The sequence below is a fragment of the Aquarana catesbeiana genome, linkage group LG06 (genome assembly GCF_042186555.1).
Source record: "Aquarana catesbeiana isolate 2022-GZ linkage group LG06, ASM4218655v1, whole genome shotgun sequence".
Lineage (NCBI taxonomy): Eukaryota > Metazoa > Chordata > Amphibia > Anura > Ranidae > Aquarana > Aquarana catesbeiana.
In genome coordinates, this window is record NC_133329.1 from 321,468,938 (window position 1) to 321,496,436 (window position 27,499).

Consider the following 27,499-nt stretch of genomic DNA (forward strand, 5'->3'; position numbering starts at 1 on the left):
CTGCCCTATACCACCCTACTTGCCCTATACCACCTAACCTGCCCTGTGCCACCCTAACTTGCCCTATACCACCCCAATCTGCCATATACCACCCTAACCTGTCATATACCACCCCAACCTGCCACTATACCACCATATTTTTCCCTAACTGCCACTATAGCACCCTATACTATAATTTACAGGGGCTGGTTTGGGGTGCGTCCTGTGACCATGTGCTACCTGAATGGTGCTGGGCAGCCTAAACAGGGGGGGTGACACCATGTTTTACCACAACCAGGTGACACCAACCCTAGTGACGCCACTGGGTCCACTGCAAGCTCACCTTAAAGATTTTCTGTAAGGTGAACTTACACTTTAACATAGTGTATAGCGACAGGGCTGCAGTGTTGTATTGTAGTGTTGTATTGTTTTAAGTGTTTTCTGGTTTTGAAAAGACACTGCCTCTTTCTTTATACCCGGGGGGGAGGGAGGGCGCAGCTTGCCATCTTTGCCCTGGGCACCAGATGGCCTTGTCCCGGCACTGGGAAGAGACTTGAGACTGGGGTGGAGGTTCACCTTCCAGCAGGACGACGACCCTAAACATACAGCCAGAGCTACAGTGGAATGGTTTAGATCAAAACATATTTATGTGTTAGAATAACCCAGTCAAAGTCCAGACCTAAATCCAATTGAGAATCTGTGGCAAGACTTGAAAATCCTATCTCAATATCACTCTCTAGATGTGCAAAGCTGGTAGACACATCCCCAAAAAGACTTGCAGCTGTAATTACAGTGAAAGGTGGTTCTACAAAGTATTGACTCAGGGGGCTGAATACAAATGTACACCACACTTTTCACGTATTTATTTGTAAAACATTTTGAAAACCATTTATCATTTTCCTTCCACTTCACAATTATGAGCCACTTTGTGTTGGTCTATTACATAAAATCCCAATAAAATACATTTAAGTTTTTGGTTGTAACATGACAAACTGGAAACATTTTGAGGGGTGTGAATACTTTATAAAGACACTGTATGTAATGTGCTGAAAAGTGTGCCAGTGGTATATATTTGGGGGGGGGGGGCAATCTTTCCATCATTCACACTTTTTAAAGTGTGCCGATATACAACTAACCGAACCAGTGCCCCGAGTGTACTCCTGTGTGCTCGGTGTCACCTCCAGCTCCTCGCCGGGATTAGCGCTGTGTGTTCCTCTCCTCCGGCGCAGTGCGCGCCCCCGTCACTCAGACAACCGGAGATGGCGTCGCGCGTGCCCGTTGGTTACCCTGGCAGCAGCCCAGTTCTCGGCATCCACCTGTCCCCCGAACTCCGGAACTCCGCCAGTGACAGTATGGGGGAGACTCTGCGCCTGCCCGGCGTGTACCGGCGTGTGAGCGCCTGGAGTGAGAGCGGGGAGGAATGCATGGAGCCCGGGAGTCCCCGGCACTGGAGGAGACCCGCCTCGGTGCCCCAGCAGCTGACCGATCACTGCGAGGAGTGGAGTTCGGGGAGTGAGCGCTCCGGAGCCCGGGGGTACAGTGACCCGGAGGAGCGATCCCTGGGGGAGTACAGTGCCCGCCTATCCCGGGACTATGGCCGCCAGAACAGCCTGCTCCGGGGAATATTCCAGATCCACAAGAAGAGCTGTGATGTCTCCCTCACCTCCAGCCAATTACTGTGGACGCCCATTTATCCGGAGAGCCCAGGTGAGACAGGTGTGTGCCCTTCACCCCACACAGGTGTGTGCCCCCTCAGCCCCCAAGATAGGTGTGTGCCCCCCTCACCCCACACAGGTGTGTGCCCCCCTCACCCCACACAGGTGTGTGCCCCCCTCACCCCACACACAGGTGTGTGCCCCCTCAGCCCCCAAGATAGGTGTGTGCCCCCCTCACCCCCCCCACCCCACACAGGTGTGTGCCCCCCTCACCCCCCGAGACAGGTGTGTGCCCCCCTCAGCCCCCACAGGTGTGTGCCCCCCTCACCCCCCACAGGTGTGTGCCCCCCTCACCCCCCACAGGTGTGTGCCCCTCACACCCCCCAAGACAGGTGTGTGCCCCTCACCCCCCCCAAGACAGGTGTGTGCCCCCCTCACCCCACACAGGTGTGTGCCCCTCACACCCCCCCAAGACAGGTGTGTGCCCCTCACACCCCTCAAGACAGGTGTGTGCCCCTCACACCCCCCAAGACAGGTGTGTGCCCCTCACACCCCCAAGACAGGTGTGTGCCCCCCTCACCCCACAGAGGTATGTGCCTCGCTTCGCCCCACACAGGTGTGTGCCCCCCTTCGCCCCACACAGGTGTGTGCCCCCCTTCGCCCCACACAGGTGTGTGCCCCCCTTCGCCCCACACAGGTGTGTGTCCTCCTTCGCCCCACACAGGTGTGTGTCCCCCTCGCCCCACACGGGTGTCCATCAGGTGAAACAAGTGTGTGCCCCTCAACCCCAGACAGGTGTGTGTCCCCTATCCCCCCAGGCAGGTTTATGCCCTTCACCCCCCCCCGAACAGGTGTGTGTCCTTCACTCCCCCGGACAGGTGTGTGTCCTTCACTCCCCCAGACAGGTGTGTGTCCTTTACATTCCCCCGACAGGTGTGTGTCCTTTACACCCCCCCGACATTTGTGTGTCCTTTACATCCCCCGACAGGTGTGTGTCCTTTACATCCCCCGACAGGTGTGTGTCCTTTACACCCCCCGACAGGTGTGTGTCCTTTACACCCCCCGACAGGTGTGTGTCCTTCACCCCACCCCCAGACAGGTGTGTGTCCTTCACCCCCCCTCAGACAGGTGTGTGTCCTTCACCCCCCCTCAGACAGGTGTGTGTCCTTCACCCCCCCCTCAGACAGGTGTGTGTCCTTCACCCCCCCCAGACAGGTGTGTGTCCTCCACCACCCCCCCAGACAGGTGTGTGTCCTTCACCACCCCCCCTAGACAGGTGTGTGTCCTTCACCACACCCCCTAGACAGGTGTGTGTCCTTCACCACACCCCCTAGACAGGTGTGTGTCCTTCACCACCCCCCCTAGACAGGTGTGTGTCCTTCACCACCCCCCCTAGACAGGTGTGTGTCCTTCACCACCCCCCCTAGACAGATGTGTGTCCTTCACCACCACCCCTAGACAGGTGTGTGTCCTTCACCACCACCCCTAGACAGGTGTGTGTCCTTCACCACCCCCCCTAGACAGGTGTGTGTCCTTCACCACCCCCCCTAGACAGGTGTGTGTCCTTCACCACCCCCCCTAGACAGGTGTGTGTCCTTCACCACCCCCCCTAGACAGGTGTGTGTGCTTCACCACCCCCCCTAGACAGGTGTGTGTCCTTCACCACCCCCCCTAGACAGGTGTGTGTCCTTCACCACCCCCCCTAGACAGGTGTGTGTCCTTCACCACCCCCCCTAGACAGGTGTGTGTCCTTCACCACCCCCCCTAGACAGGTGTGTGTCCTTCACCACCCCCCCTAGACAGGTGTGTGTCCTTCACCACCCCCCCTAGACAGGTGTGTGTCCTTCACCACCCCCCCTAGACAGGTGTGTGTCCTTCACCACCCCCCCTAGACAGGTGTGTGTCCTTCACCACCCCCCCTAGACAGGTGTGTGTCCTTCACCACCCCCCCTAGACAGGTGTGTGTCCTTCACCACCCCCCCTAGACAGGTGTGTGTCCTTCACCACCCCCCCTAGACAGGTGTGTGTCCTTCACCACCCCCCCTAGACAGGTGTGTGTCCTTCACCACCCCCCCTAGACAGGTGTGTGTCCTTCACCACCCCCCCTAGACAGGTGTGTGTCCTTCACCACCCCCCCTAGACAGGTGTGTGTGCTTCACCACCCCCCCTAGACAGGTGTGTGTGCTTCACCACCCCCTAGACAGGTGTGTGTGCTTCACCACCCCCTAGACAGGTGTGTGTGCTTCACCACCCCCCCTAGACAGGTGTGTGTGCTTCACCACCCCCCCTAGACAGGTGTGTGTGCTTCACCCACCCCCCCTAGACAGGTGTGTGTGCTTCACCCCCCCCCCTAGACAGGTGTGTGTCCTTCACCACCCCCCCTAGACAGGTGTGTGTGCTTCACCACCCCCCCCTAGACAGGTGTGTGTCCTTCGCCACCCCCCCTAGACAGGTGTGTGTCCTTCGCCACCCCCCCTAGACAGGTGTGTGTCCTTCGCCACCCCCCCTAGACAGGTGTGTGTCCTTCGCCACCCCCCCTAGACAGGTGTGTGTCCTTCGCCACCCCCCCTAGACAGGTGTGTGTCCTTCGCCACCCCCCCCAGACAGGTGTGTGACCTTCACCCCCCCCCAGACAGGTGTGTGCCAGGTAAGACAGATGTGTACTTTCACCCCCAAGACAGGTGTGTGCCCTTCAGCCCCAGGATAGACGTGTCTCATTCACTCCCAGAGCCTAGTTGAAACAGGTGTGTGCCAGTCATTCCCCCTCCCAAGACAGGTGTGTCCCCATCATTCATCATCCCTGAGAGGTGTGTTCCCATTCGTCCTGAGAGTCCAGGTGAGACTGGTGTGTGCCCTTCACTTCCCAGACAGGTGTGTGCCCTTCACCTCCCAGACAGGTGTGTGCCCTTCACCTCCCAGACAGGTGTGTGCCCTTCACCTCCCAGACAGGTGTGTGCCCTTCACCTCCCAGACAGGTGTGTGCCCTTCACCTCCCAGACAGGTGTGTGCCCTTCACCTCCCAGACAGGTGTGTGCCCTTCACCTCCCAGACAGGTGTGTGCCCTTCACCCCCTAGACAGGTGTGTGCCCTTCACCCCCTAGACAGGTGTGTGCCCTTCACCCCCTAGACAGGTGTGTGCCCTTCACCCCCTAGACAGGTGTGTGCCCTTCACCCCCTAGACAGGTGTGTGCCCTTCACCCCCTAGACAGGTGTGTGCCCTTCACCCCCTAGACAGGTGTGCGCCCTAGACAGGTGTGTTCCCTTCACCCCCCAGACAGGTGTGTTCCCTTCACCCCCCAGACAGATGTGTTCCCTTCACCCCCCAAACAGGTGTGTTCCCTTCACCCCCCAGACAGGTGTGTTCCCTTCACCCCCCAGACAGGTGTGTTCCCTTCACCCCCCAGACAGGTGTGTTCCCTTCACCCCCCAGACAGGTGTGTTCCCTTCACCCCCCAGACAGGTGTGTTCCCTTCACCCCCCAGACAGGTGTGTTCCCTTCACCCCCCAGACAGGTGTGTTCCCTTCACCCCCCAGACAGGTGTGTTCCCTTCACCCCCCAGACAGGTGTGTGCCCTTCACCGCCCAAAAAGGTGTGTCCCCATCATTCATGCTTGAGAGGTGTGTTCCCATTCATCCTGAGAGTCCAGGTGAGACTGGTGTGTGCCCTTCACCTCCCAGACAGGTGTGTGCCCTTCACCCCCCAGACAGGTGTGTGCCCTTCACCCCCCAGACAGGTGTGTGCCCTTCACCCCCCAGACAGGTGTGTGTCCTTCACCCCCCCAGACAGGTGTGTGTCCTTCACCCCCCCAGACAGGTGTGTGTCCTTCACCCCCCCAGACAGGTGTGTTCCCTTTACCCCCCCAGACAGGTGTGTTCCCTTTACCCCCCCAGACAGGTGTGTTCCCTTCACCCCCCAGACAGGTGTGTTCCCTTCACCCCCCAGACAGGTGTGTTCCCTTCACCCCCCAGACAGGTGTGTTCCCTTCACCCCCCAGACAGGTGTGTTCCCTTCACCCCCCAGACAGGTGTGTTCCCTTCACCCCCCAGACAGGTGTGTTCCCTTCACCCCCCAGACAGGTGTGTTCCCTTCACCTCCCAGACAGGTGTGTGCCCTTCACCGCCCAAAAAGGTGTGTCCCCATCATTCATCCCTGAGAGGTGTGTTCCCATTCATCCTGAGAGTCCAGGTGAGACTGGTGTGTGCCCTTCACCTCCCAGACAGGTGTGTGCCCTTCACCTCCCAGACAGGTGTGTGCCCTTCACCTCCCAGACAGGTGTGTGCCCTTCACCTCCCAGACAGGTGTGTGCCCTTCACTTCCCAGACAGGTGTGTGCCCTTCACCCCCCCAGACAGGTGTGTGCCCTTCACCCCCCCAGACAGGTGTGTGCCCTTCACCCCCCCAGACAGGTGTGTGCCCTTCACCCCCCCAGACAGGTGTGTGCCCTTCACCCCCCAGACAGGTGTGTGCCCTTCACCCCCCCAGACAGGTGTGTGCCCTTCACCCCCCCAGACAGGTGTGTCCCCATCATTCACTCCAGACAGGTGTGTCCCCATTCAACCTGAGAGCCCAGGTGATACAGGTGTGTGCCCTTCACCCCTCTGGACAGGTGTGGGCCCTTCACCTCTTTCCCGGACAGGTGTGTGTCCTTCACCCCCCAGACAGGTGTGTGCCCTTCACCCCCCAGACAGGTGTGTGCCCTTCACCGCCCAAAAAGGCGTGTCCCCATCATTCATCCCTGAGAGGTGTGTTCCCATTCATCCTGAGAGTCCAGGTGAGACTGGTGTGTGCCCTTCACCTCCCAGACAGGTGTGTGCCCTTCACTTCCCAGACAGGTGTGTACCCTTCACTTCTCAGACAGGTGTGTGCCCTTCACTTCCCAGACAGGTGTGTGCCCTTCACTTCCCAGACAGGTGTGTGCCCTTCACTTCCCAGACAGGTGTGTGCCCTTCACCTCCCAGACAGGTGTGTGCCCTTCACTTCCCAGACAGGTGTGTGCCCTTCACTTCCCAGACAGGTGTGTGCCCTTCACTTCCCAGACAGGTGTGTGCCCTTCACTTCCCAGACAGGTGTGTGCCCTTCACCCCCAGACAGGTGTGTGCCCTTCACCCCCCAGACAGGTGTGTGCCCTTCACCCCCCAGACAGGTGTGTGCCCTTCACCCCCCAGACAGGTGTGTGCCCTTCACCCCCCAGACAGGTGTGTGCCCTTCACCCCCCAGACAGGTGTGTGCCCTTCACCCCCCAGACAGGTGTGTGCCCTTCACCCCCCAGACAGGTGTGTGCCCTTCACCCCCCAGACAGGTGTGTGCCCTTCACCCCCCAGACAGGTGTGTGCCCTTCACCCCCCCAGACAGGTGTGTGCCCTTCACCCCCCCAGACAGGTGTGTGCCCATCATTCACCCCAGACAGGTGTGTGCCCATCATTCACCCCAGACAGGTGTGTTCCCATTCAACCTGAGAGCCCAGGTGATACAGGTGTGGGCCCTTCACCCCTCTGGACAGGTGTGGGCCCTTCACCTCCCTCCTGGACAGGTGTGGGCCAGGTGAGACAGGTGTGTGCCCTTGAACCCCCTCCGGATAGGGGTGTGCCCTTGAACCCCCTCCGGATAGGGGTGTGCCCTTGAACCCCCTCCGGATAGGGGTGTGCCCTTGAACCCCCTCCAGATAGGGGTGTGCCCTTGAACCCCCTCCGGACAGGGGTGTGCCCTTGAACCCCCTCCGGACAGGGGTGTGCCCTTGAACCCCCTCCGGACAGGTGTGTGTCCTTCAGCCCCCTCCGGACAGGTGTGTGTCCTTCAGCCCCCTCCGGACAGGTATGTGTCCTTCAGCCCCCTCCGGACAGGTGTGTGCCCTTCAACCCCCTCCGGACAGGTGTGTGCCCTTCAACTCCCTCCGGACAGGTGTGTGCCCTTCAGCCCCCTCCGGACAGGTGTGTGCCCTTCAACCCCCTCCGGACAGGTGTGTGCCCTTCAACCCCCTCCGGACAGGTGTGTGCCCTTCAACCCCCTCCGGACAGGTGTGTGCCCTTCAACCCCCTCCGGACAGGTGTGTGCCCTTCAACCCACTCCGGACAGGTGTGTGCTCTTTACCCCTAAAACAGGTGTGTCCTATCCACTCCCAGAGCCCAGTTGAGGCCAGTGTGTGCCAGTCAATCCCCCTCCCAAGACAGGTGTGCCCTTATGCATCCTTAGAGCCCAGGTGAGACTCCTCTATGCCTCTTCACTCCTCAAAAAGATATGTCCCCATCATTCACCCCCGAAAGGTGTGTTCACCATGAGAGTGCAGGTGAGACAGGTGTGTGCCCCTCGCCCTCGGAAAGGAGGTGTCTCCTTTTTCGCCATGAGAGCCCAGGAAAGAGGTGTGTCTCCTTCACTTCCAGACAGGTGTGTCCCCATTCAAGCCCTAACAGGTGTGTATCCATTCCCCCTCAAACAGGTGTGGACCCATTCACTCCCAGACAGGTGTCCTACTTCAGCACATTGAATATCATTGAAGTCGGATAAAAGTAGGATCCTTGTCCTAACGATCTGACTTGTAACATCCGACATGGTGATTACAGTAGCAGTATAAGGAATTTATGTCTCACTGGGATTGTTTTGATTGGTCAAAGGACAAGTCAGACTATTGCAAAATCTTATCCTGTTCATTCAAGTCGGATGGAAGTAGGACCGATGTCGCAGAGCAAAGTAGGATGACAGTTGTACAACAGTCGGGTCGTACCAGTGTCGAGACATGATTTCCTATTGAAAATATCTCACCAAAAATGACATTTTTGTTCAGGGGATGCCTGAAATCTGACTTGTATCTTAGTGTAGACTAATGGGAAAATTGGTGAGCCAATCACACAAGCAGGAAATTATGTTTTTGGGGGTGTTCTGTACACATTCTGTATACAGAACACCTCCAGGTAGCTATATTGCATTGCATGTTACAGAAAATGACAGAGCTGCAGATTAAAAAGGAAAGGTCATTTTTGATAACATTCAATCACAACATGACTTGTGTCACAATTGTATATGCTATATTATTTTTTTCTTTGCTATTCTTTCCCCACGAAAGTGCAGTTATCCTTTAAAAAACTGACCTAGGTGTATATGGTCAAACATATCTGGGATATTGTATATGCATGCCACTAATTTATGTTGATATTACAGATTATTTTAATCAATATTTACAACAGGTTTTAAGTCTTATTTTCTTTTTTAGATGTTAAAATGAAGTAAGGTTAATAAACATGAGTGGCTTACTATTGACAGTCATAAGGTGTTGCATTACAACTTGTTTCACAGATTTCTGTGTCCTGGCTGAAGGTCACCAATTTCTACATTATGTTAAACTTAATAATAACCTAGAAGCAGCGTGCAGCCAAGCATATCTTTCAGGACCTGATTGTGCTTTCAGTCCTTGCATAGAATGTGTTGTATGGGGCATTGTGTAAACTTATAGCAGGCGTTCCTGTTACCTATTAGATTAGCGTCAAACATTAGGTAACTAACTTCTAATACTGCCACCTGGAAACAGTCCAGCATACCTAAGAAATAAAGCAAGAATCCTAGCATTATTCCTCTCGAACAAGGAAGTTATCAATTAGATTTTTAATTGTTCTCTAGTAGGAACTGTCAACTGACAGCAAACTTTGCAAATAAAAAACAAACACTCTATAATTATAGCATACACAGTTTGTAATGTCCTGCATACCATATAAGCTATGTTAAAGGCATTGCCCACCTTTAAAAAAAAAAAATGAATGCACCAACATTGATAAAATAAAAAAAATGTGCATTTATTATGTTTTCTTTTGGGCCTGCAGAGCATTGGAATTGCGATCAGGTGCAATGCGCAGGCTCATACATTGTTTACCACCAAACAGAGGTATGGATCTTATGTTACAGGGCTTCAGGAAGCTCTGAGTGAACTACAAACTCCCTCATGTTGAAAAATTTGCTAAAGGTTCTCACAGAGCGCCTTCTTCTGGTGTGCTATGTGAGTCCCTCTGCCACGGCGGCAGATGGGAACTGTAGCATCTGCCATTGATGGATCTCGGTAAGCGGATGAAGGTTAAACCTGGGTAGCTAAACTTTAGAGTCAAAAGGCATAAAAAAAGAGGAAGAAAATGGACACTTAAAAATGTATAAGGCAAAGGGGTCATTGTCTGCATTCCATCACTACAAGGAATGCAATAAGAAATGTAAAAGTGCAATCAGGGCAGCTAAAATAGACCAGGAGAGACACATAGCGGAGGGGAGTAAAAAAAATTCCCCAAAAATGTTGAAGAATATTCCTAGTAATAAAGCGAGGTCAGAGCATATTGGCCTCCATAAAAGAGAATCAGGGGAAGTTGCTTACAAGGACAAGGAGAAGGCAACTGTATTAAATGCATTTTTCTCCTCAGTTTTTACAAAGGAAAAGGAGGAGTATAATAATCAGACCGTATTGTCAGTGACGCAACACAGAATATACCCTTGTGGCTAACAGAAGCCAGTATCCAAAAAAACACAAAACTTAAATATCTAATTTTTTAAATGTTTCTATATTCAGTTGCAGATGTCATCATTGTACACAGGGCGAGTCTAGTATGTCCAGTCCCTGCTGCCAATATTCCCCCTGTCACAGTACATTGCAACTAAACTCTGATGAATCATAGCTGTATTGCTGAGTACACAGAAAAGGTTCTGGCAGCAGGAGCTGTGTAAAAAAAAAAAAAAAAGAAGTCTGGCAATGCTTATCAACAACACTGCTCAGCCTAAAATACAGAAAAATACAATGAAATATTGTTTCATTTTGCATCTTTGTGTTTATTCATCTACAAATCAAAGGGATGAACTTCGATCTGCAGCTGAAGTCAGTTAAAGCAACCTAACAAGTAAAAAAAATATTTTTTTTTAAATTAAATGTTCCTCTGTTGAACCCCTTATTAACCCTTAGTTTACTCTAATCAGCTGAAATCGAGACTCATCAGAACAGGCAACGTTTTTTCCAATCTTCTATTGTCCAATTTTGGTGAGCCTGTGCAAATTGTAGCCTCAGTTTTCTGTTCTTAGCTGACAGGAGTGGCACCTGGTGGGGTCTTCTGCTGTTGTTCATTCAGAGATGGTATTCTGCATACCTTGGTTGTAACAAGTGGTTATTTGACTTACTGTTGCCTTTCTATCATCTTGAACCAGTCTGCCCATTCTCCTCTGACATCAACAAAGCATTTTCCTTGTTGAACTACCGCTCCCTGGATATTTTCTCTTTTTCGGACCATTCTCTGTAAACCCTAGAGATAGTTGTGTGTGAAAATAGATCAGCAGTTTTTTAAATACTCAGACTAGCCTGTCTGGCACCAACACCCATGCCACATTCAAAGTCACTTAAATCTCCTTTCTTCCCCATTCTGATGCTTGGTTTGAACTTCAGCAAGTCATCTTCACCACGCCTAGATGCCTAAATGCATTGAGTTGCTGCCATGTGATTGGCTGATTAGCAGTTTGTGTTACCAAACAATTGAACAGGTGTACCAAATAAAGTGGCAGATGAGTGTACATAGAGGCACAAGACCAGGAGGCAAATGTTCCTCTGGATCCACTCTGCCTGTGCTAATCTGATGACTGCTGCATCATTTCATCATTTCATTCCAGAAGTCCAAAGTAACTAAGTAAGAAGAAACAAAGTAATTCCTTACTTTGGCTGCTGCTGGGTTGTAGCAAGAGTTATAACTCCCCAGATTTTAACTGAAGTCACAAGTACCATCTCATTTAGAATCCTGTAGGCCCATAAATATTGGGACGTCGACACAATTCTAATCTTTTTGGCTCTATACACCACCACAATGGATTTGAAATTAAACGAACAAGATGTGCTTTAACTGCAGACTTTCAGCTTTAATTTGAGGGTATTTACATCCAAATCAGGTGAACGGTGTAGGAATTACATCAGTTTGTATATGTGCCTCCCACTTTTTAAGGGACCAAAAGTAATGGGACAATTGGCTGCTCAGCTGTTCCATGGCCAGGTGTGTGTTATACCCTCATTATCCCATTTACAAGGAGCAGATAAAAGGTCCAGAGTTAATTTCATGTGTGCTATTTGCATTTGGAATCTGTTGCTGTCAACTCTCAATATGAGATCCAAAGAGCTGTCACTATCAGTGAAGCAAGCCATCATTAGGCTGAAAAAAGAAAACAAACCCATCAGAGAGATAGCAAAACATTAGGTGTGGCCAAATCAACTGTTTGGAACATCCTTAAAAAGAAAGAACGCACCGGTGAGCTGAGCAACACCAAAAGACCCGGAAGACCACGGAAAACAACTGTGGTGGATGACCGAAGAATTCTTTCCCTGGTGAAGAAAACACCCTTCACAACAGTTGGCCAGATCAAGAACAATCTCCAGGAGGTAGTTGTATGTGTGTCAAAGTCAACAATCAAGAGAAGACTTCACCAGAGTGAATACAGAGGGTTCACCACAAGATGTAAACCATTGGTGAACCTCAAAAACAGGAAGGCCAGATTAAAGTTTGCCAAACAACATTTAAAAAAGCCTTCACAGTTCTGGAACAACATTCAATGGACAGATGAGACCAAGATCAACTTGTACCAGAGTGATGGGAAGAGAAGAGTATGGAGAAGGAAAGGAACTGCTCATGATCCAAAGCATACCACCTCATCAGTGAAGCATGGTGGTGGTAGTGTCATGGCGTGGGCATGTATGGCTGCCAATGAAACTGGTTCTCTTGTATTTATTGATGATGTGACTGCTGACAAAAGCAGCAGGATGAATTCTGAAGTGTTTCAGGCAATATTATCTGCTCATTTTCAGCAAAATGCTTCAGAACTCATTGGACGGCGCTTCACAGTGCAGATGGACAATGACCCGAAGCATACTGCAAAAGCAACCAAAGAGTTTTTTAAGGGAAAGAAGTGGAATGTTATGCAATGGCCAAGTCAATCACCTGACCTGAATCCGATTGAGCATGCATTTCACTTGCTGAAGACAAAACAGAAGGGAAAATGCCCCAAGAACAAGCAGGAACTGAAGACACTTGCAGTAGAGGCCTGGCAGAGCATCACCAGGGATGAAACCCAGCGTCTGGTTATGTCTATGCATTCCAGACTTCAGGCTGTAATTGACTGCAAAGGATTTGCAACCAAGTATTAAAAAGTGAAAGTTTGATGGATGATTGTTAATCTGTCTCCCTGGTCCCTTAAAAAGTGGGAGGCACATATACAAACTGTTGTAATTCCTACACCGTTCCCCTGATTTGGATGTAAATACCCTCAAATTAAAGCTGAAAGTCTGCAGTTAAAGCACTTCTTGTTCGTTTCATTTCAAATTCATTGTGGTGGTGTATAGAGCCAAAAAGATTAGAATTCTGTTGATGTCCCAATATTTATGGACCTGACTGTAACCATAGTATCATGGTCAGACATGTCTCCCTACTATTGTAAACAATGGCAGGACTTCTGTCTGGAATCTGTGAGGAAGGAAATTGCCATTGAGAACCTATTTTAAAGGATGTAGGTTTCTGTCTTTAGATCTTGGCTTTGTAAGCTAGTGAGCCGCTGACATGGAACAAGCATGCAGCCGGTAAATCCTAAGAACTCAGAATACCGATTTTTGCATGCCTGATTCAGGTTGGAGTCCCACTAGTTTGAAAAACTATGGAACAGACATGGAGCTGCTCCCGAATTTCTTTTCTGACAGGTTCCCTTTAAGGGTGAAGGGTCTCAGTGTTAATTCACAAAAAAAGTCTTATCTGCTGTCAACTAGAATTTGGGATGCTCAAGTGTGGCGTACATGATGCCTCACGTTAAACATCCGTTGATTCAGGCCATACACGGGTCGAATTCCGAACAAATTTTCTTTAAAAATTTCATGCGTTTTGTAATCCGATGGCACCACCATTGAGTTCAAAATTCAACCAACCCTTCAATTTCACCTCATGTTGCTACAGAAAAGAAATTTAGTGGCCGGGAATCTTCTTTTCTTTCCGAGTCACAGCACATGCACTTTTATTTTTCGATTATATTTCTTGCATGATTTTCCCATCATTGATTAGAAATTTGTTTGTTTTTCAAGAAATAATTTTATTTTTTTTTTAAATCAGCCGTTGATGCAGCTCCCTAATGGTGCGAAATTCAAACAAAAGTTCTTAATTACGATTTTCAAAAGAAGATTTGTTCAGAATTCAACCCATGTATGGCTGCTTAACCACTTCAATACCAGGCACTTATACACCTTCCTGCCCAAGCCAATTTTCACCTTTCAGCGCTGTCGCAATTTGAATGACAATTGCGTGGTCATGCTACACTGTACCCAAACAAATTTTTTATCATTTTGTTCCCACAAATAGAGCTTTCTTTTGGTGGTATGTGATCACCTCTGCGATTTTTATTTTTTGTGCAACAAATAAAAAAAGACCAGAAATTTTGAAAAAAAAAAAGGTTTTCTTTGTTTCTGTAAAATTTTTTGTAAATAAGTACGTTTTCTTCTTCAATGACGGGCACTGATATGGCTGCACTGACGGGCACTGATAAGGCAGCACTGATGGGCACTGATAGGCGGCACTGATAGGTGGCACTGGTATGCGGCACTGATGGGCACTCATAGGTGGCACTGATGGGCACTCGTAGGCGGCACTGATGGGCACTCGTAGGTGGCACTGATGTTTACTTATGGGTGGCACTGATGGGTACTTATAGGTGGCACTGATGGGCACTGATAGGTGGGCATGGATGGGCACTGATAACACTGATGGGTGGCACTGATGACACTGATGGGTGGCATTGCTGGGCATCACTAATTTTTTTTTCATAATGCTGCTAGTCAGTGCCCATTTGTGGGCACTGATTGGCATTGATTGGGCATATGTTGGAACATGTGGATGGCCATGGGGGATGTACCTGGCCATCCATGTATTATGTGCTTCCCTGGTGGTCCTGGCGGCTTCCCTGGTGGTCTGAAGTGGGCATCCAAGGGGGGGCTGTGCTGATAAACAATCAGCACAGACCCCCCCTGTCAGGAGAGCCGCCGATCGGCTCTCCTTTACTCACGTCTGTCCACCGGAGGCTCTTTACCGAGATCGGTGTAGCGGTGTGTCAAACTGACACACCGCACCACCGATCGCCGCAATGCGCGCCCCCATGGGCGCGCGGCCGGCTGTTATCCTGCAGGGCATCTTCTGAAGCCCAGTCAGGATAACTGAACCACCGCATTTAAGACTCAGACTTGATGCTTATGATGATGTACATTTATCACACTGACTTTCCGGTAATCTTTGGTAGGTTAATGAACTATGTCACTATTATTGGTTGTATGCAGAAATTGAATCCCTTACCAGTTAGCCAGCATTGTATAGAATACTTACACAGCATATGAATCACTGTTTTCATACTAAAATCAACTTATAAGGCTTCATGTGCACTGCTGCTGGTAAACGGACATTTAGGCCTGATTCACATCTATGCAGGTTGCAGTTTGCATATTGCAGGTGCATTTTGCGTTTTCCAATACATGCTTTTCATCCATTGAAGTCTATGGAACCAAAAACCAGAAAAAAGTCCCTGGCCCTTTCCATAAAATGCACAGATGTGAACTACATCCATAGGGAACCATATTATATGGACTGTAGTGTGTTTCTGAAAAACTGAAAACGCACAAAAAAAAACCACATACGGTAGGTGTGAACCAGGCCTTAGAAGCAGTTGGGCGTTTTTTTTCAGCTGCCCCTGAACTCTCCTCGGTGTTATCTTATCAGTACATGTACACAGGGTCGTTTACAGTCATCTCTAGGTAGTTGAGTTTAGAAGCATTTTTTGGAAAGCAAAAAAATACGTTCAGGATGGATGTTCAGAGGCATGTGAAACGTCAAACGCCTGTAACAGCTTGTAAACGCGGTAACTCGCGTTTTAGCCTTTTTCATTTAAAGACATTTTTAATTGTTGACTATTTGAAAAATTTAAATGCTTCTAAACGAAAATGCGGCCTGTAAACACGGGAAAACTGACATTTTTAAACAGTGGTTACTATCTGTCAAGTTAAATCGTTCAGGAGAGGTTGTAAAGCGTCCCGTGTACATTAAGCCTTATAGTAAAACACCCTAGCCTTCTTTTTGTGTATTCCAAAACACTTTCTATGATTTAATTTAAGACACCAAATTTGTCCGTTATGCAGATCAGGGTAGCGTGCTTTAAAACACCATAACAAAGACAGAAAAATCCTGAAACATAATTAATTCTGAGTGTATATCCTCTTCTGCCCGGGCTCTCTGGGAACAGATGTGATTGAAATAGATACTCTTAGTCTGTTTTGGATACCTAAACTAAGACATCTGTCATTTTCTACAGCAGTGCCATGTAATGGAATAGTATGCAGGGGGTTGAAAGTAATGGCAGTATATTGCTCTGCATTATAGAAAATATACATATAATGAATATATATGTGTTTTTAGGCTGCTGACTTCCATCATCCAATCATGTGCAAGCACAAATGTTATTTTGTTTATTTTCCTTGCATGTGATTGGGTATTTTTTGCAAAGTGATGCTTTACCTCATTTATTTCATTATTATTATAATATTATTATTATTATTATTATTATTCACTAAGCTCTGGAGTGATTGCCTTTGCAGAGTGCAACTTCACTTGCAAAGTGCACAGTCTATGTGCCTTTAGTAAATCAACCCCATTGTCTGCATTCAGACATGCGATTGTGTCTGTGCAGCTGCTGCATCTGCATCCACTTCTATGGGCAGCCTGCACACAGCTCCAAGGTGGAGTCCCACGCAGCAGATGGTGGCTTAGTGCATGGGTCCCAACACCCATCTGAACAAAGCTTTATGTGTAAACGCATGTATGCATAAGCCATTAGAAGAACTGTACGCAACTAAACAATGTATGCATCTAAATGTGAATACTTTAGGGTACAAGAACCTGCATTCTGTTTAGTAAATATGCATATGCCCCTGTGATCGAAGCCTTAAGCCGACCATAGATGGATCGATTTTCTTTTCTGCATCCTCGGGTTGCAGGAAAGAATATTGCTCCATCTATGGCCAGCTTAAGGCTGGGAATCCTTCCTGCAGAGCCCTTGTGTTCTCTGGACAGGAGGAGCTGTCCCCACCGGGAGAATACAGTGATTACTGCTAATGACTATAATGGTCACTAGCAATAATCGCATGTAAAATCAAACAGGCTGGTTGTACCTAAACTGACCGATCAACTTAAGTACATTCAGGCTGCCCATACATGGTTCAAATCTCGGCCAGTTCAGAAGTAGGGATGAGCCCGATGTTCGAGTCGAACGTAATTTTGACTTGAACATCGGGTGTTTGCCAAATAGCGAACAATTTGGGGTGTTCGCTGCAAATTCGAAAGCCGGGGAACACCCTTTAAAAGTCTATGGGAGAAATCAAAAGTGCTCATTTTAAAGGCTTATATGCATTGTATTGTCATAAAAAGTGTTTGGGGATCTGGGTCCTGCCCCAGGGGACATGTATATGCAAAAAAAAAAACGGCAGTTTTTTCGGGAGCAGTGATTTTAATAATGCTTAAAGTGAAACAATAAAAGTGAAATATTCCTTTACATTTCGTACTTGGGGGGTGTCTATAGTATGCCTGTAAAGTGGCGCATGTTTCCCGTGTTTAGAACAATCCGAGAGCAAAATTACATTTCTAAAGGAAAAGAAGTCATTTAAAAGTACTTGCGGCTATAATGAATTGTCGGTCCCGGCAATACACATAAAAGTCATTGAAAAAAACGTCATTGGATTCCCCCGCAGTCGGGTCTGGTATGAATATTAAGGGGAACCCCAAACCAAAATTTAAAAAAAAATGCTAGGGGTCCCCCCAAATTCCATACCAGGCCCTTCAGGTCTGATATATAGTATCTCACAAAAGTGAGTGCACCCCTCACATTTTTATAAATATTTTATTGTATCTTTTCATGTGGCAACACTGAAGAAATTACACTTTGCTACAATGTAAAGTAATGAGTGTACAGCTTGTATAGCAGTGTAAATTTGCTGTCCCCTCAAAATAACTCAACACACAGCCATTAATGTCTAAACCGCTGGCAACAAAAGTGAGTATGCCCCTAAGTGAAAATGTCCAAATTGGGCCCAATTAGCCATTTTCCTTCCCCAGTTTTATGTGATTAGTTAGTGTTACAAGGTCTCAGGTGTGAATAGGGAGCAGGTGTATTAAATTTGGTGTTATCGTTCTCACTCTCTCATACTGGTCACTAGAAATTCAACATTCAACAGCACCTCATGGCAAAAAACTCTCTGAGGATCTGAAAAAAATTATTGTTGCTCTACATAAAGATGGCCTAGGCTATAAGAAGATTGTCAAGACCCTGAAACTGAGCTGCAGCATGATGGCCAAGACCATACAGCAGTTTAACAGGACAGGTTCCACTCAGAACAGGCCTTGCCATGGTCGACCAAAGAAGTTGAGTGCACATGCTCAGCGTCATATCCAGAGGTTGTCTTTGGGAAATAGATGTATGAGTGCTGTCAGCATTGCTGCAGAGGTTGCAGGGGTAGGGGGTCAGCCTATCAGTGCTCAGACCACACGCCGCACACTGCATCAAATTGGTCTGCATGGCTGTCGTCCCAGAAGGAAGCTTCTTCTAAAGATGATGCACAAGAAAGCACGTAGTTTTCTGAAGGCAAACAGACTAAGGACATGGATTACAGTAACCATGTCATTTGGTCTGATGAGACCAAGATAAACTTATTTGGTTCAGATGGTGTCAAGCGTGTGTGGCGGCAACCAGGTGAGGAGTACAAAGACAAGTGTGTCTTGCCTACAGTCAAGCATGGTGGTGGAAGTGTCATGGTCCGGGGTTTGCATGAGTGCTTCTGGCACTGGGGAGCTACAGTTCATTGAGGGAACCATGAATGCCAACATGTACTGTGACATACTGAAGAAGAGTATGATCCCCTCCCTTCGGAGACTGGGCTGCAGGGCAGTATTCCGACATGCTAACAACCCCAAACACCTCCAAGACGACCACAGCCTTACTAAAGAAGCTGAGGGTAAAGGCCAAGCATGTCTCCAGACCTAAACCCTATTGAGCATCTGTGGGGCATCCTCAAACAGAAGGTGGAGGAACGCAAGGTCTCTAACATCCACCAGCTCCATGATGTTGTCATGGAAGAGTGGAAGAGGACTCCAGTGGCAACCTGTGAAGCTCTGGTGAGCTCCATGCCCTATAAGGTTAAGGCAGTGCTGGAACATAATGACGGCCACACAAAATATTGACACTTTGGGCCCTAATTTGGACATTTTCACTTAGGGGTGTACTCACTTTTGTTGCAGGGGTTTAGACATTAATCGCTGTGTGTTGAGTTATTTTGAGGAGACAGAAAATGTACACTGTTATACAAGCTGTACACTCACTGCTTTACATTATAGGAAAGTGTCATTTCTTCAGTGTTGTCACATGAAAAGATATAATAAAATATTTACAAAAATGTGAGGGGTGTACTCACTTTTGTGAGATACTGTATCTCATATACAGTTGGGAGACACGTCATAGTGTAATTGGATTTTATTAAAAATGATCTTTCCTTTTCAGTCTGCAGCTCTAATTTTCTGTAAAATGCAATGCAATATGGTTACCTGGAGGTGTTCTGTATACAGAACGCCCATCAGATATGTAATTTCCTGGTTGTGTGATTGGCTCACTGATTTTCCCAGAAGTCTGCACTAAGATGCAGGTCAGATTTCCAGCATCCCCTGCAAAAAAAAAAAAAAACGTCAAATTTGGTGAGATACTCCTAATAGGAAAACACAGCTAAAGGGATGCTGACCCTGCAATTGTACTCATTAGAGGCCTGCAGGTGCAACCAGCACATAATTATGAAACCCCTCCCATTAGACTCACTGTGCCCATGGACACAGAGAAACACACAGGGATTTCTTCAGAATAACATAAGGTAGGAATCTGCAACAATGTTTGTTAAGGTATCCCCTTCCTGTTCCAACATGACTGCGCACCAGTGCACAAAGTAAGGTCCATAAGAACATGGGTGAGCGAGTTTGGGGTGGAGGTATTTGACTGGCCTGCACAGAGTCCTGACATCAACCCAATAGAACACCTTTAGGATGAATTAGAGCAGAGACTGCGTGCCAGGCCTTCTCGGTCAACATCAGTGCCTGACCTCACAAATGTGCTTCTGGAAGAATGGTCAAACATTCCCATAGACAAACTTTTAAACCTTGTGGACAGCCTTCCCAGAAGAGTTGAAGCTGTCATAGCTGCAAAGGGTGGGCCAACTCAATTTAAACTCATTGCCATTAAAGTTCATGTGCGTGTAAAGGCAGGCGTCACAATACTTATGACAATATAGTGTATATTTGCTATGACATGTATTTCCTTGTCACAGCTGACAGTTATCCCTTTTGCAGGTGGCAGGCGGCTGATGGAGTTAGAATAAAGTCTATCACTAGAGTTGGTGCAATCTTACATTGGGCTATTTACTTACTAGTTAGATACTGAGTAATCGATAGAATTGGTGTCAGGAAGCCCAAGTAAGTCCCTGAATCTAACCTGGGTGGCTGGAAGCTGATTTTTTTTCTGATAAAATTAGCTGTGAAGGAGAGTTTGAGGTATGCACTGTATTCTGATTCTGGATTTGGTCATGTATTCTTGGTTTAATTGTTCATTATTTACATGGTATACAGAGCTGTGTTAAGTGCCAATACTTTGTAAAAGTATCAATCCAAATTGCAAAAAGAATGAAGTTGTCATTTTGGGTATTTATTATGCTTATGTAAGAGGAGAAGTGAACACTGAATCTGTCATGCACAGAGTGTAGGGGTCAGGATTATTTCTACAGGGGTCAGGATTATTTCTACAGGGGTCAGGATTATTTCTACGGGGGTCAGGATTATTTCTACGGGGGTCAGGATTATTTCTACGGGGGTCAGGAGTATTTCTACGGGGGTCAGGAGTATTTCTACGGGGGTCAGGAGTATTTCTACGGGGGTCAGGAGTATTTCTACAGGGGTCAGGAGTATTTCTACAGGGGTCAGGAGTATTTCTACAGGGGTCAGGAGTGTGTGGCACAAAGAGTGCAGGTGTCAAAAGTATATAGGACAGGGGAGTGTGTACAGAGTACAACCAAAAATCCTTTCCTCCCAGTGCAAGTCCCCCCTGCCACCAAGGCCATATCTTTCCCTATTCTTTCCCAGTAAAGATCTCTCTCCACAGCCCTAAACCCTCCTCGGCACATGCCCCCGATAGCAGATTCTTCCCTCTCAAAGTACATACTCCCCTTTCAGCCCTTTTGCCAGTACCGATCACCCCTCCAGTACAGACCCCCTCCTTCCCTACCGGTGCAGACCCACCCCTCAGTACAGTGCTTTAGTTCAGACCCCATCCCCCACCCCATGTACAGACCTCCTTCCTCCAGTATAGACCCCCTCCACCCTCACCATAACAGACCCACCTCCCTTCAGTACATACCCTCCCCCACCAGTGCAGATCCCCCTTCCTCTCTACCAATACAGACCCACTTACCTGTACAGCCCCCTCCCTCTAGTACAGATTCCTTTCCCTCCCCATTAGCACAGGCTCCGATCTCCTAATACAGACCTCCTCCATCCCCATCAATTTAGATCCCTTCCCTCCCTTAAGCTCACTCACTAGAGGCAATGGAGAGATGCAGCAGCAACAGAAAGTCACCCCCTTGGCTTTGCATGGTGACTTGAACTGCAGAGGAGCTTTTGAATGAGCTACAGGGACATTTGCATATAAATGAGCAGATGTAGCACATTCATATGTAAAACAGGGGCTGACTCATTCATATGTAGGTCAGATTTATGCAAATCCAGTGACAATTTGCATATGCATGAGCTGTGGGTGGAGTGTACAAGGCACAGCCCCTGTACACGGGACAGCAATAGTAGGGTGAAAATGCAGGACAATCCCGCACAACGTGGGACTACTGGGAGGTATAGGAAAAGCCACAAGGATGACCTTTATTAGTGTTGCTACATCCTTGTCTAGTCACAGGCTAGCGGTTTAACTTCTATCAATTCTGCATCATTGTACTGCATCTAAAAATTTGGAGCATATTCAGTACTCCGGAGAATGCATTCACCATCCACAGACACTGGCAACTGGGCTGCAGATAGTTAATTTGTATATAGTTGACCTGAACTGATAGAATAGGTTGACACATACCTTTATCACGCACCTGCTACCTTTATAAAGCACTTATATTACTTCTTCCTCAGCATTCAGTTATCTAAAGTACATGAAGTTCTCTTCTGTTACTGTTATTCTTTTATGTAGAAAAAAAGTCAAACTTTTTGACATTATCTCTTTCCAGCTTATTAAGAAGAGCTTATCTTAAAATGTAGCTTATTTTTTCTGACCAATAAGATGTCATAAAGTACTAGTAGGCCAGTAAAGTAGACTTTCGAATTATTCATCTTGTTTTTTGTTTTGCATTTTATGTATCTGTGATGTCCAGAGAGAAAGTATCAAATGTGTGTTTCTATGGGGATCCTCTACATACTGTTGTCTCCAGAATGTTTGTATGGACACAGAACTTCATCCCTTTAATTATTAAAGCAGATAAAAGCCCTGACTGATTTCATTTGATAAAGCGTTGTATATAAGTATTTATTATTAAATTGTGTTGTCCTCTTTTTTTCATCCTTTGTTGCATATCAACCCTGCTAATCTTCTGCATCCTCTTTATAGCCACTTCATGTCTTCATGCACTCTAGCAATGCATGGCATTTCTCAAGATAGGTTTCCCGGTGGTGAGAACAGTGGATCATGTATGCATATTGTGTGTTGAAATGGCCCCTTGTAGTCTCTATCAGAAGCGTCTGTGACAGAGACACTGCATGAGTACAATTGGGGACAGGAACAGAAATGTCAGAAATTCGTAGATTGGCTTTATTTTGCTGTGAATCATTTTTTTTCAATAAATTACCTTGGACTCTTGGATGTTTGTTCAGCGCTCTTATTGGATTAGAAGTACTGTGTTTGGATCCTCAACTCTGGGTCCTTTCGTGGTTCCTGAGGATGATCACAATTTAGTGGAGTGTTTCTGAACAGGAGTCAGTGTGCCCAATGACAATTTCAGTGACTCTTAGGTAGGCTATACTTGATTCATTTTCTTTAATTTTGAATGAAAGAAAATGAATCGATTCTTCCAGCCACACATTTAAGATAGATGGGGGAATCCCTCCCGCTGAGCTATTGTATTCTGACAGCAGGGAGGCTTGCTTGCCATCAGAATACACTCATCAGCACTGTCGGCTATAGCTGGCAGCACCCATAGAGCGAACATTTTCCAACAGGCTGGTTGTACAGAAGTCAATTGAGAAAATGACTTTTGTACAACCAGCCTGCCCATAGATAAGTCGAAATCCGGCTGGTCCCTACTGAATTTAATTTTGATCCATCTATGGCTGGCTTTAGAATATCTGTATTCAGCGCTCCTTTATTCTTGTGTTTTAGAAATCTATAGCTGTCCTGTGCACATTTTCTGTGTTGTCTCAAGGAGTCTTTATTAGCTCTACCAGTTCCTTTCTTCGGTTAAAGACTAATGTCTAAGTAGGAGAAATGAAGTGAGTGGGAAGGTTTTGGTAGTTTAGCAAAATACAACTGGCCAGGGCTGACACCACTCAGTCTTCAAAAATGCTGTATGTTGATCTTGAAGTTGGGTGCATTTCTATAAGATGTCTGAGTTTTTGCAGGATTTTTCAAGTAGTAAAACATGAGGACATGCGCAGATATTGCAAAGATGTAATGCATTTGTTTGGTTCTTTTTTTTTGTCCTGACATACCATTTAAATTATTAGATGTTAGTAATTAAAGAAATTAGTTCAAAACCTGACAGCCAAAACCTGTAAATTTCCCATTTAAAAAAACAAAAAAAAACAAACAAAAATTCCCAGCTCACTCACCAACCTGCCTGCAACAAACTGAATTGTCCTGTCTAGCAGTTCACGTTAAAGCCAAGGGGTTTAGTCTGCACACATCTGCAAATACATATGTAAGCTGCAGCAACCACGACACGGTACCCCAGTGTACTGTAGTCCTATCTCTATAATATAAACTATGAAAGGGGGATTGGTGCTGTTCACTATTAAAATAATGATACCATATCTCACCACAGGGGAATGTGTGTGCAACAAATCTGGGTGAAAAAAATCAGTGAAAAGATGCTGAAAAATTAGTTATTAAATGCGTGTAATCGCATAAAAATTAAATATCAAATGTGCAGATCACCCCAAAAAATATATATAAAGAAATGATGGAAATTACCATAAGTATGACTAAAACCACTAGTAGTCATAAGAACTGCTCATAATAAAAATAAAAAATATATATAAATAAAAAATATTAAGAGCACCCTAAAACCAGTAAATGGTAAACAGTCCAAATAGTGTTATACAAATGTGTATATATAGGATCTAAATTGTGGTCGACAAAAAGTGAAACAATGGTGAAAAAATAATAAGAATAAAAATGATAAAAGATGTAGTTAAAAAGATATTAAGTGATTGTCCGTGCAAACAAAAACTTCAAAAGTGTAATGCATATATCCAAAAATTGTCCTGTGTGTAAGAAAATCCTTGTGCAAAAATCTGGTGTGTATCCAAGCGATTCCGGATAGGTCTGCTGTGGTTGGTATAAACCGTCCTATATGGAACCCCCACTTGTGCCCTCACTCACTGGAGCGCCCAACCCCTGCAGGGGTAATGGGCATACAAATGTGAATCCGGTGGCCAGAATTCCAAACGATCGATGTCCCCCTCACCGACTCCTTCCCACTTGTGTCACCGCTGTGTTCTTAATGGCATCCACCAGGAAATTTCATATACATGGAGAAGAGAAGAGCCTCATAGCGTAAAACCAGAGAGTTATCTATTTAGCTAATCCAGCTTACAATTTAAAATGTTAATCGATAAAAACTAGCAACGTTCCGGTGTGGTAAAACGTGGTATCACCCCCTCCACCAACTATAGTCGCCCCTCAGTACAGACCCCCCTCCACTAAGTATAGACCCCCCTCCGTCAGTGCAGACCCCCCACTAGGTATAAACACCTCCCTCAGTATAGACCCCCCCAGGACAAAAAAAAACCCTTTATCAGAATAGACCCCCCTCAGGACAAACCACCTCCCCTCCATTAGTACAGACCCCCCTCAGGACAAGCCACCCCTCCATTAGTACAGAACCCCCCAGAACAAACTACCCCCCTCCAATAGTACAGACTCCCCCAGGAAACCCCCCCCCTACATTAGTACAGACCCCCCTCAGTACAAACCACCCCCTCCATTAGTACAGACCCCTCCAGAACAAACCACCCCCCTACATTAGTACAGACCCCCCAGAACAAACCACCCCCCCTTCCATTAGTACAGACCCCCCAGGACAAATCACCCCCCTACATTAGTACAGACCCCCAGGGCAAATCACCCCCCTACATTAGTTTAGACCCCCCCGGACAAACCACCCCCCTACATTAGTACAGACCCCCAGGACAAATCACCACCCCCACATTAGTACAGACCCCCGGGACAAATCACCACCCCCACATTAGTACAGACCCCCAGGACAAATCACCCCCCCACATTAGTACAGACCCCCCAGGACAAATCACCCCCCCATTAGTACAGACCCCCCCGGACAAATCACCCCCCCTACATTAGTATAGACCCCCAGGACAAACCACCCCCCCTACATTAGTACAGACCCCCTCAGTACAAACCACCCCCTCCATTAGTACAGACCCCTCCAGAACAAACCACCCCCCCTACATTAGTACAGACCCCCCCAGAACAAACCACCCCCTTCCATTAGTACAGACCCCCCAGGACAAACCACCCCCCTCCATTAGTACAGACCCCCGCGACAAACCACCTGCCCCCTTCCATTAGTACAGACCCCCCCAGACAAACCACCCCCCCTACATTAGTACAGACCCCCCAGGATAAATCACCCCCCCTACATTAGTATAGACCCCCCAGGACAAACCACCTCCTCTACATTAGTACAGACCCCCCAGGACAAATCACCCCCCTACATTAGTTTAGACCCCCCAGGACAAACCACCCCCCTACGTTAGTACAGACCCCCAGGGCAAATCACCCCCGCCCCTACATTAGTTTAGACCCCCCCGGACAAATCACCCCCCCTACATTAGTATAGACCCCCCAGGACAAACCACCTCCTCTACATTAGTACAGACCTCCCAGGGCAAATCACCCCCCTACATTAGTTTAGACCCCCCCGGACAAATCACCCCCCTACATTAGTATAGACCCCCCAGGACAAACCACCCCCCTACATTAGTACAGACCCCCAGGACAAATCACCACCCCCACATTAGTACAGACCCCCAGGACAAATCACCCCCCCACATTAGTACAGACCCCTCAGGACAAATCACCCCCTCATATTAGTACAGACCCCCCGGACAAATCACCCCCCCTACATTAGTATAGACCCCCAGGACAAACCACCCCCCCTACATTAGTACAGACCCCCCAGGACAAATCACCCCCCCTACATTAGTACAGACCCCCCAGGACAAATCACCTCCCCCTACATTAGTACAAACCCCCAGGACAAATCACCCCCCCTACATTAGAACAGACCCCCCCTCCATTAGGCTAATTAAAAACACCCGGGCGGCAGCTGGAAAGGAGAGGACGGTGTACAGTTGCGCCGCCCGGGTGGGGAACAGAGCTCAGGCTTAGGCGGCAGGCAGGACTCAGAGATACACACAGGAGAAGTGGAACACCTCGGGCTCGGACCGCCCCCCCCCGTGACATCACTGCGCGGCCATGGCTGATCTCTCTCTGAACACAGAGACAGCCGCTCCGGTCTCCGGCTGTCTCGCTCTCCTTCTCTGACAGGAGGAGGGAGGGGGGATGGTGGACGCAGTGTCGGTGACCGGCGGAGAGAGCCAATTACGGACAAGGAGAGGAGTAGGGAGGGGAGCACTCTGGTGCTTCAGAGCCCCCACCTCTGTGGCGCCTGGGTGCACTGCACCCCGTGCACCCCGGCCAGGATCGGCCCTGAAGATCACCAGGATACAGCAGACTTTTTTTTTAAGGAGATAACCTGCCATGGTCCCACTGAAATACCTCACTCCACTCTTTCCTCCTAATACACCCAGCTAATCACAGCCCTAAAACCTCTCCCTTTGTGCCATCTCTTTTACTTTACAGCCTATTCTGATTACCTAAAAAGTAGGGTTGTCCCGATACCGAGCATTTGCCCAAGTACTTGTACTCGGGCAAATGCTCCCAATGCTTCCCCCGATACCTAGAGGACAGCTGTGATCGGCGAGTGGGGGAGTTACAAGATTCTCCCCCAGCGGCTTTCACCAGCTTTAGTGACATACAGCGGTGATCGCTCACAGCTGACTGTCACTGCATCCTCCTCCGTGCCCCCTCCGTTCCTCTGTGCCTCTCCGCTGTCCCCTGCATTCCTCTCTCCTTATCTGTCCCCCTCCGTTCTCCCCCTCCGTTCCTCTCTCCTTATCTGTCCCCCTCCGTTCTCCCCCTCCGTTCCTCTCTCCTTATCTGTCCCCTCCGTTCCTCTCTCCTTATCTGTCCCCTCCGTTCTCCCCCTCAGTTCCTCCGTCCTCCCCCTCCTTCCTTTGTGTATGGATAGAGTCAGCTGACTCTCTCCATTCACATAACTGAAACATTGTAATCTCCTGTGATTACGATGTGTCAGTTTATGAATGGAGAGGAGCCGCTGTCTTCTCTCCATTCATTCTCAGTGCAGCTGACGCTGCAGAGAAAGGGACTGGGGAATCTCTATCCTCTGTCTCTTTCTCTGTCTCAAGGGGGAGATATCAGAGGTCTGTTAAGACCCCTGATATCTCACCAAAGCCCCC

At 48.0% G+C, this 27,499-nt stretch overlaps 1 protein-coding gene across 2 annotated transcripts in view; it reads left to right on the top strand.

The window, feature by feature from the left end:
- The first annotated feature begins 1,194 nt into the window (after positions 1–1,194).
- CERKL (CERK like autophagy regulator) overlaps positions 1,195–27,499 on the top strand; it is a 207,969-nt gene continuing 181,664 nt past the window's right edge. The window contains exon 1 of one of the 2 annotated variants that reach the window (XM_073633748.1): positions 1,195–1,695. In XM_073633748.1, the coding sequence (XP_073489849.1) occupies positions 1,239–1,695 (457 nt within the window). In that variant the 5' untranslated portion in view covers positions 1,195–1,238. The remainder of the gene's footprint in view (positions 1,696–27,499) is intronic. The other variant, XM_073633749.1, reaches the window with a different exon arrangement.